The sequence below is a fragment of the Schistocerca serialis genome, chromosome 1, assembly GCF_023864345.2.
Source record: "Schistocerca serialis cubense isolate TAMUIC-IGC-003099 chromosome 1, iqSchSeri2.2, whole genome shotgun sequence".
Classification (NCBI taxonomy): domain Eukaryota; kingdom Metazoa; phylum Arthropoda; class Insecta; order Orthoptera; family Acrididae; genus Schistocerca; species Schistocerca serialis.
This window is the reverse complement of record NC_064638.1, coordinates 356,536,733-356,547,984: the sequence shown is the minus strand read 5'-3', so window position 1 is coordinate 356,547,984 and position 11,252 is coordinate 356,536,733. Positions and strand designations below refer to the sequence as shown.

General features: G+C 38.8%; 1 protein-coding gene across 2 annotated transcripts in view; it reads right to left on the bottom strand.

The window, feature by feature from the left end:
- Positions 1-4,207: 4,207 nt before the first annotated feature.
- Positions 4,208-11,252, bottom strand: part of LOC126470176 (double-stranded RNA-binding protein Staufen homolog 2-like) — a 257,254-nt gene continuing 250,209 nt past the window's right edge. For both annotated transcript variants that reach the window (XM_050097836.1, XM_050097827.1), the window contains exon 17: positions 4,208-6,618. Coding sequence is in view for 1 of the 2 variants with exons in the window: in XM_050097827.1 (XP_049953784.1) it covers positions 6,561-6,618 (58 nt within the window). In the remaining variant the exon portion in view is untranslated. The remainder of the gene's footprint in view (positions 6,619-11,252) is intronic.

Here is an 11,252-nt window from a genome sequence, read left to right as displayed (position 1 = left end):
CTGTGCTAGAGAAGTGGAGCTTCCTGGTTCAAGTCGCAGTTCAGCATAAATTTTCATGATGTCACTGAATTTAATGCAGTGCCAGTACATAGCTGAGAGCATAAATTTTCACGCTATCACTGAATTTAATGCAGTGGCAGTACACAGCTGAGATCCGGAAACTTCTCTTTCATTCTTTACAAATGATTCCTGAATCATAGAAATGGTGTCTGTTCTCTCAGACTTGTCGGCAATGAGGACGGCTCTGGAGGGTGCACTAGTGGAGTGGTCGCCACACTGGAGCCCAGACATTATCACAATGTCGCCTCCAGTGTCCGTCGCCTTATCTGTGTTCCCACCGCTGCCTACATGATGTGGACATCACTGGATGGTCTGCTTTCAGCCTAGTGCCTAGTGCCCACCGACCAGTGGCTCCTGGACTCTGAGCCCTCTGAGCACTGGGAGTGGGCAGGGATCTGCACAAGACTTGTACGTCCCACACATTGCTTAGGAGGGAAGTCATGTGGTAAACTCACAGTTACCACTATCTTTCATCATCTGCCACTCTGCAGGTCTGTGCACTGCACTGGCATGTAAGCACACCACAGATGTTACTCACCGCACAGAGCTCAAGCTCACTAGCAGTGGATGTGGGGATTGAGACCAGAGGCTCCACCATTGGCCTCCAGCATGAGTCTACACCAGCCACCAGCACTAACTCTAAACTAGCGTCACCAACATCAGTGATGTCTACAATTGCCTATTTCTAGGCGGCCATGAGTCTCCCGACCTCAGACTATGCCGTGCTTTTAACTGTTACTTATCGTGCAGCCTCCAAAATTTGGATGTTGTTACTCTACTGACCTTGTATCGCCTCTGTGTAGTTTCATGTTGTTGTACAGTGTTGCCATTGTATATTGTGGCCTACCAAATTAACAGATTCAAAAAGCAGTGTTTGTTTGTGCTTTTTGACACAAAAATATGCTTACAATATGCTTTCTAAAATTGTGCTGAATGATTTCTGAACACTTGTTTGTTTACATTTGACATAATTAGTTTATAGAAAAGACTTAGTACAATTTATTGTTTTGGAGATTAACATGCCTAATTGAATAGAGTTACACACACACACACACACACACACACACACACACACACACACACGCACACACCTGCCATAATTTGCTTCGTACACTACTATATATTTATTGGGCTGGGTATGCCGTTCCTGAATCCAGTTTCAGAACTATTTGACATATTGATGATGATGATGGATGATGATGATGATGATGATGATGATGATGATAATAATAATAATAATATACACATTGTCCTCCGAGGATTTGTCAATATTCAAGGATGCGTGGGAAACAATCATTTGGAGCAAAAACCTTCAGATAACCGTATCTCCTGTTGTGAATGGTTACTGTGATAGACTAATTTAATTTACTTCAACACAGCCACGAGGTCAATGGCGGCCACAGCAGTGTCTCTTCCCCCTATGACAATGCCTGCTGGTGCAAGGGTGCCCATACTAGTGGGCAAGAGGTGTGACTTACAAGTCATCATTCATCTTCCAATACATTAAAAAACACACCTCCAGGTCTTGACCCCCCCCCCCCCCCCCCTCACCTTTCCCACCAACAGATTACAGATTACTGTATACGGGTGCTCGTGGCCATGGCACAGCCTCACTCCTATCGCCATGGCCTGGCCTAAGTGTGCAGGAGCCAGTGTGTTCCATGAGGTTGGCTTTACTTGGCGTAAGTATACTAGCTTATCTTTTACACTGATTGAACTAAATAATTTAGGTCTGAGGAAGAGAGGTAAATAAGTAATAATTCCACTTTTGGGTGTAGTATCCATATCAGTTGGAAGTTGCTATTTTATTTCTATTCTCTCCATAAGCTTTCAATAGTAGGACATTAGAACTAATTTCTGGCCTGTTGTGTGAAGCTGGTGCTGTCCATTGTCTCTGAGTGTGGAGTCTATTTTCTTTTTATTCTTTCTTACTCACATTCCAAATGTTATTTTTCCTTTATTTCTATTCCATTAGGAGTGCCATTCTATCCTCTCTCCTTCCACATTCAATTGATTCCATCATGGACGCAGAAAGGACACAGTGACCGTCATCCTGGCCACCAAACTACCTAGCAACAGGTGCTAACTAGCGAGCGTTAGCTTCTAGAACTGTTGCTGTTCCCGCCTTTCCTAGTGGACAGGACACTGTCATATCTCGACGACAATGAGACAGTAGTCAGCACATGAAAGCGGTAGCGTGGCGACTCAGTCAAGGAAACATGTAATGAAAGGTTGTGAGACAGAAATACATGAAGTTGAATTATAAAAGTGTGTAGTAGTGCACTGAAGGAAATATTTAGTTCGAATAGGAATTATGATGTTTCAACATTCTGGGATGGCCGGTTAGAACTTACCTGTTGGAGGGGGACTGATCTGCTACAGGCCGACCCCACATGACTTGTGCTTGGTCATGTACTCTCTCCATGTCTGTTGTCTGGACTCTGGTCATGCAAATAATAGAGCATGACAGGTCTTCATACTCACTCCCCCCCCCGTCCCCCCATCACTGTCACTGTCTCTGTCTGTCTCTCTCTCTCTCTCTCTCTCTCTCTCACACACACACACACACGCACACACACACACACACACACACACACACACACACACACACACACTTACTCTTTCTTCCTTTCCCTATCTCTCTTTTTGACACAAATGTAATGTTGCCAACAAAGCTTTCATTAACACAGTTAACTTCACATGGCCCACCGGAAATAATTTCATATTTTAGTACATCCACAGATAATACTCATTTCCAAATACAAGATTTATTCCACTTGACATTAATAGCAACCTCTTTATCAAGTCCCCATAATCTGTAAGTGGAGTTCTTTTCTATCATTAAAATAGCAACTCCATTACACTGTGTAAGGACTCTAGCACAGTGTACAAGTTGTTCCAGCATGTGCTTACCTGGTTAAGAGCCCTCTTCATATATACAGATATACAGATGAATTGAGGCCATGTACAAATAGATTATGATTAAGACAATTTATGACTGTGGCTTACTTAAGGACTTTAAAATCATATTTAATGAGTGGCTACTTTGCAGCAAAGTTTGAGCAGCTTTTGATCAATGTTATTTATCATCAGATGCATAACAGGAGTTAGCTGTTCCAGATTCTAGATCAGTATGATATCATTGCCATGCTAGACAAGTAATATTTACTGACTTACATGATGGAGTTGTCGTGATATCGTTCATCTAAGGAGAGGGCTATGTGGTGTAACATATCAATTTGGTTAAAAGTGGTGTGTCACCCAACATCTACGTAGCAACGAATGATGCTCATGATACTTAAAACCATTTAGTAGTTAAGTAGCCCACTCTTCAGTGACCTAGTCTGGAAAAGCGGGCTGTGGCATTGCATAAAAAGTTGGCTGCGACAGTGCCACTGATGTCAAATATCAAAAACGTAAATGAGGTGTTATCTGTAAAATATGTTAGCATTCTACTGTTGTATCTCATGCTGTCAATTTACATTTACACTGAGATTGTGCGATTATTGTAATGTTTCTTCTGAAGTAATGTTAGTATGAAGAGTTACTGTATTTAAGAGCAAGAATATAAGTCACATTAATAGGAGAAGTGTCATATTTATTTTTGCAATTGGATACTGCACTGAATTCTTGAGTTCCTGCATTTACTGCCAATCCTCAAGTCTAAGTCTAAGCTTTATCCACCATCAAGCATAAGGGTGAGCTTCGGTAATTAAGCAAGTAAAAAATGGAATCTGATACCAATTAAGCCTACACTTTTTGTTTTAATATTATGAGAAGGAAAGTTGCTACTCACCATACAGCAGAGATGCTGAGTCGCAGATAGGCGCAACAAAAAGATTTTCACACTTAAAGCTTTTGGCCAATGGGTAACTATAATCAACATTTGTCCTATTTCTCTTCTTTCCTGTGTTTCTCTTGTCACTTTACAAGCCCATTGGCTGAAAGCTTTAATTGTGAAAATCTTTTTGTTGTGCCTCTCTGCGACTCAGCATCTCTGCTTTATTGTGAGTTACATTCCATCTTGGATTTTCCATTTTTTGACTTCTTGTTTTGAGGTGTGTTTTAAGGATTTCATTTTTGCCATTCAATGTCAATATGTAAGATTCTTGAAAACAGAGACATGTAGTAAAAAAGAAACAAGATGTTACTTTAGAATATCAGTTTATTGATTTCAGTATCTAAAGAGGCAAATTTGTTTACATTTATCATGAAATAGCACTGTCTGTGCGAAGCTTTTCTGGAGAATGGAATTAATGTTTTGGGCAATACTGTGAGAATGACATGTAAGTGTATCTGAAAGAATAAAAAGCCATTTTCTAGGCGCTGAAAGAAATGGCGTAATTTGTAATACACCAACAATCCTTTCTCACACATAAGATAAATTTGTTTATAAATAATAAGAAGCTATTTCCAACATGATTTTGTTGTAGACAGAAACAGAAAACTACTGTGCAAAGTTAAAACCTGTCTCTCAAAACAATGAGACTTGTCCTTGATCTTGTCAAAATATTTTATAAAACAATTATAACTGTATTTAATGAGAAATCTTCCACCTACACATTTTTAGATTATGTTCATGTTACAAAATAAAAGGGATATTACTACATATTCAGACAGTTCTAGAGCACAATATCCATCAACACTTCATGTTTCTGGACATCTGAAGAATGTAGCCTGTGGCTTATTTTAAAATACACAATAACATTCCATTTGTTTTATTATTAAACATAAGATATTCTCACGTTCAGAAGAACTATTTTTAAAAACATATAGTGTACAGGAAGCTATCAGGTTAAGAAACAGACAAAAGAAAAATCAGTTTTTTAATTATTTCACGTTTCCTATTAGCTTTAAGATTTACACATAAAGCTAGAAGGAACATTTCATTCTGAGAATGGAAAAGATACCGCATTCTTTTCCAGCCCCCTACTGCACGTGTAAGTATCATCAAAAACTGGAAAATGTTTCCCAGAATTACACAAAAAATCATCATACATTGTATTATACACTATCATTACATAAAACTGTTGTCAAAAAATTTTTAGAATACAAGAGAATGAAAGCTGATACATTATCTCTGGGATCAGAAGTTTGATATAATGACACGGCGAGAAAGAGGTACTGCTTTTTTGGTATATCTTTGCTTTATCATTTGCACTTCTTAGATGCAAAATTTTCATTGCATTACTAACAAAGTCAATGATAAATCTCTGACTGTGAAAGATATGGAAGCACACGAAACAATACTGATTACTCACAAACAAATAAATTACTTTTTAACTGCCAACAGCATTGTCCATATAAAGCACTACTGTTAATGCATCCTTCAACAGAAACAAAAAACAGACAGTAATTGTTTACAATGACCTTGAGAAGACAACATATCTATTTTTTACATTTAATTCTATAATTGAGTTTACATGTTTTACAGTAATCATCCAATAAAGATATCTTGTTTTATCTGTTTTCAGTTTCAGTGACATATCTATAATGAAGTATGTGAAGTGACAAACATGTAACATGAGGTCCATCATAAAAATCATTCTACAAGGCTACCTGACACTTTTGTATAGTTCAATATACACACACATATACAATATTTAAATTATCAAAGCCTTCTTAAAAATTAAAACATTCAAATCTGTTCATCAGAGAGCAGAACAGAGTAGCCAGCTATTCTGGGAAATATTCTCTCAATATACAAGCATAACTGTTCTATTTTCAAAAGCCCCATAGATTAACAATGAAATCAATACATTAAAATATTAACAGCTTGTGACCATTTCCCAAATTCTGGTGCTGAAATTATCTCTGAAAATGTTTCAAAAAGCAATAGATAAAGCACAAGCATTCAACTGCAAGTATATTAGCAACAGATAAGATGGGTGTGATCACAAGCTGAAGCTGCCCCTTGCGCTCTGGCCCTAAAAAGCGGAAGGGACAGGTATCACTACTTTAAAATGATGATACAAAACTCCCTAAATAACTCAATTCTTTTGTTACGCAGTTCTTCCAGGTTTCAACTTTAGTTTACAAAGTGGCTTTATAATAGTTATGCTGCCAGGATTACAACATTTTCAGCATTTTGGAACTTATTATATGTTAAATGCACATGTAGCTGTGGAAAGCCTTGCTTCATACAGGGAACACAAATTGTCAGCACACTGAACACCATAGCAACACACTGATTTCTAAATTTAAAGTTTGTATTTGAATAGCAAAGTGGAACAATGGCACTGCAATTATTAAGAAGTCTGTCACACCAATCACGTGAGTCACTCTGTCTACATATGACAAGGAATTCTGCAAATGCAATTCTCTTTCAGAGAAGAAATAAATTTTGTTCGGAAAAGACTTGATAATTGCTTACATTGTTCCACAATCAGAGTAATACTAATGAAGGAGACAGATCTATTTATGGAAAACAACAGTTAAGGAGTTTTGCATCAATCGTACCTGACCCTCTGGGACAAAATGGCCGCATGTTTTTTCCACCTCTATTTAGTTAGGGAGATGCCTCCAGCTTTGTGAATCGACTGCTGATTGAGATGAAGCCTAAAATGTAATATTGAATATTTTTAGTCAACTAATCTAAGTCAAACATTAAAAAGATTATAAGTGTAAAAGCTAACACTGCCAGCAATTACAGAAGTGAGTACATAAAAAGACGGATGGTGAGGCACTGCACAGTAACAAGAAGCAATGTACCAGAAGATACTCCAGTCAACAGTGTCATCCTCCACTGTGACTGAGGTTTCTGCTCTCCACTTACAATGACTATCTGGAAAATTTTCGTATAGCAATAGATATTGTATGGGGACTGGAACAGAGGCTACAATAACACAGTATGGAAGTGCGTTTAACACCTGAAACAGTGAGACAGGCACTATACTTCTTGTTCACCTCTGGTTCAAATTGCGAGTTGCAATTGAAAATCTCACTTCCGTTTGTGGTGAATGCTTCGAGGTAGGCGCATCACATTTAGCGTCAATTTTCATGTTAGTTTAGTTACGCTGAGGGTAATTGGTCACTGTGGTGTTCATTATGGATGACATGAATTCAACACAAGTATAACATTAACAAGCGACAGTTTTCTGAGTATATTCATTTTACTGTGGAGAGTCAGAAGCAGAAACAGTGCTCAGTGTGCCACCTACCACAGTGTTGCCAGTTATCAGGCTAAGGAATGGTTGGAGTGTGAGGTGTGGGAAAAAGACAGAGAGCACACTGTTACACCGCAAAACATTGTCCGCCCTTCTCTGTGCAAAACTCATCACACAGCAACCTTTTTAATTGCACATCACTTTTGTAATGTTCATCTGTGCAAAAAGGAAAATTAGGTTGCTTATCATAAATTAAATTACAGAATGGCCAAAAGCAAGGCATTATTAGAAACGGTATGATGTGTTATCAAAAGAGATAATTATATCTAATGAACAAAAATGCACAAGAAGAATTACTAAAATGTGACTTGGAAGAACAAAACAAGTGGCTAGAGCAGGAACACAAGCAAGATCTCTGTCGACTCAATGGAGATCACCTCAGTTGACATTTCCCAAATCCTATCTGCCACTAATGCATTTCGGAAGAAAAGGAAAGTGAAGAATCATCTGGATGCAGCCGTAGAGTGATTCCAGAACTTGGTCTTCTACTTTTAAGAGGTATATGCACAAAAATCAACCTCAGAGTGCAGTTGACACACAGGAGCACATTTAAAATTAAACCATTTACAACAGATTTCCAGACATATAAGAAGATGGAGGGCGAGAGATGGGAGGACAGAAAGAGTTGAGGAGGCAATGGCAAGCACTGGACGAAGAAGCAAGCAGGTCCCGGAATATTCAATTTCTTTCATGGGTGTAGTATCTCCTCTGCAGTACTGTTCACTATTAAATGTTTACAAAGTGTAAGGTACCTTATATTACTCACTTCTTCTATTTTGGGGCAGCTGCTATGAATCTGTATCGCGACAGAACAATTATAGTACCCTATATGTCAACTTTTTCTATTGTTACACCAGCAAGCTTAAAATATATTGCATGAAAGAAAAACTCACAAATAAGCAGTTCTGCAATTTACAATAAAACATGCAACTTTCCCACCTCCTACAGAAGGGTGCATGTAAGTGTGTGGATGGCAGGGTGATTCACAGTGGGGTTCCACAGTGTGGTGTGGCCGACAGTGTCATTCAGCCATGTATTTCCTAAGCGAGCACTTTGAGACGTACATAGGACATCTGGCACTGAATTTCATGTTACAAAAAAGTTCGTATGGCATTGTTGGTCAGGAAATCCCCCCGACTGGATACGCGTACCGTGGAAAAGCTATTTTTCTTCTGTGCACACTGACCCTTGTGGATATATGGGAGTTGTGACATACGTCTATTTGTGGAGTGTAGATGAGCGTAATGGACGTGTGTCTAGTATAGTGTTATGTTTTGGGTTGTATGACGATGATGATGATGATGATGATGATGAGACAAGGGAGAGGGTGAAACATCGCCCATCCTGCCCATGTTGATGCGAAGCCTACTCCTGTTGAATAGTGTCAAGGGAGTCGCTGCGCTCAATGTCCCCATCTGTTAGGGTGAATCACCACCAACGGTGTCACATGCCCTCACTTCATGAGAAACTGTGGAGAGATGTGGAATTTAATCCACGACACTGGCACAAAGACTGGTGATCAGGAGCTTTATGCAATCACCTCTACGCTTGCCACCCAAATACTGGCAATAAAAATTTCATCCACCACCAAGATTTGAAACACCTTATTTCTGAATCAAGCACCACTACACCTGGTGTGCATCAGTGATCTCAGCTACAGAGGCAGATATGATTTTCGTGCGAGTTTACATATGGTGAAGGTATGTACCCACTTTAATGTTTCGTGATGTGTGGCATAAAGCGAATATTACACGCATTATGTAAGAAGTGACATTATAATTATCTAAGCATATAAATTTACCTATGAAGAGTCAGAAACAGAAACTGTGGCTCTAGCCATCGCTTACCCCAGCTTTGCCAATTACCAGGGTACTCAACAACTACAGAGAGCGGTGTGGGACAGAGGCAGAGAGTACGCTCACTGGTGGTAACATAAAATATACTCATTCCTTCTCTGGGCAGTATCTATCGCACACCCATATCACAGGAAAAAAAAAAAGAGTCCTTTATAATTCTTGACTCACTTGGCCCAAGATGGCACACTGTCAAAGTTTACCTGTTTGCATCTCAAACTCTAGCTTTCTATTACATAAACCCATGCCATTCTATACAGGATCACAATTAAAGCTAGCTTTACTGAATGATGGTCACACTATTTACGTATCAAACAGAGAATCTTCCATTTACTTTCTTTCTGTTTACTTCTTAAATTTCCTATCATTTACACTGCTAGATAGAAAAATTCCAGCGCCCTCAAGAAATATTCAGGAGAGATAAAGTACAATATGGGAACCAAAGTGATACAAAAAAGCAAAAAATTATACAATTACTGTCGCTACTGTAGGAATTTGATAATGCTCATCTGGGATATTTTTGATGTATTGCTTGTTAAGTTAAATCAATTGACCCGCCAGTGTACTGCTTCAGATTTCTTGACACAAACGTTCCACTTGTCAAGTAACGTTACAGCCCAGGAAGGCTATGGAGGTAGCCATACATACTGCACTATGACTAACGTTCCTGCTCTCCACTTGCAATGACTATTTGGAAAATTTTCATGTAACAATGGATAGTGGGTAGGGACTGAAACAGAGGCTACACTAACACAGTATGTCAGTGTGTTTAATACCTGCGATGGTGAAACAGCCACTATACTTCTTGTTTGCCTTTAGTGGCTGTTCAAGTTAAAGAGTTTCAATTGAAAATCTCACCAAATGTGAAACCTATTCAGGGTGTATACAGGGACAAGCAAAAAAAAATCCCACATTTCTCCCAGATATCCCGTTAAAAAAATATGCTTTTCCCTGGGCAAAAATACACTTTTTCTGTGCTAAGTGACAGTACGTTTTCCGTAGATTTTCCCTCGGAACTGTAAAACGTTATACAATCGCGTAGAACTTCCCGGAAAAAAAAGAAAAGACGAGAGAGAGAAGTTTTGGAAAGACCTTTGATTTGCAGCAACATATACGTTGTATTTTTTCGTATTACAAAAGCATAAATTCGAATTGCACCAAACACAGCACGTTAGTTTCAGGAGCGCTGAAACCGAGGTTGCGATGTCCTTTTGTAAGCCAGTCATATCTCAAACCACAAGATCTCGCCAGCTGATGACAGCAGATATTCAGAGCACAGGACACGTGTTATAGTCAGCCAATAGCAAGATCACTGGTTACAGAGCGCGAACACACAAGAGGAAAAGTTAACGGTTTACATTGTTGTACACAGTACAGCTACAAGAAAAGCTAAGCTTTCACATATAATATTGGTCTCTAAGATTAACACGCTACAGCAGAAGCTAAGCTTTCCCATGTAATATTGATCTTTTTTGCGTGCGTTATACTTTAAGATACACCACACAAATGTGTCAGTAAATTTAAAATTACGACATAAATGTCTGGGCTCGAAATTCTTGTAAGTGGCTGGTCATCAAACTGTTCAGTTTCGAACGCTCTGTGATTTATAAATCCATCCCACTTTCTCACACGTAACATAATTCATCTTGCGTAAAAAGAAATTTACTTTGAAAGTAACGCTTTTCTAACCACCGTTCGCAATACTATCCAGAGACTGTTAGAAATAGATTCGATTTACCAGTTGCCACAGAGCACCAGAAAACAGGCATTATTGTGCGTGTGCAGCTGCAGTGGTGAAGGAAGCCCGCATGTTCGTATATATAAAGCACTAAGAGAGCTTACAATACACCATAAAAGCAACAGGGCATCAGAGGGCACTCCAAAGAGCATTGGAATTTCGTAAACCATACTAAAATGCATAATTCGGCTTGAAGTGCAAATTGGTTTTTTCCAGATTCACAATGAAGTAAGTCCCATCTGATATTAAGCTTTTCAGTGTGGTTTTTGGATGTAAATTTTCTTGGAGTACCAGCACTCTACGATCTCATTTTTGGTTCTTGATTAGACTGCTACTAACTTGGAAATAAAATAAAATCAAAAAACAAACTAATAATATATTTTTGCACTCCATAATTATGGGAACGTATTTTACACTTGATAGCTCCTGGCCACA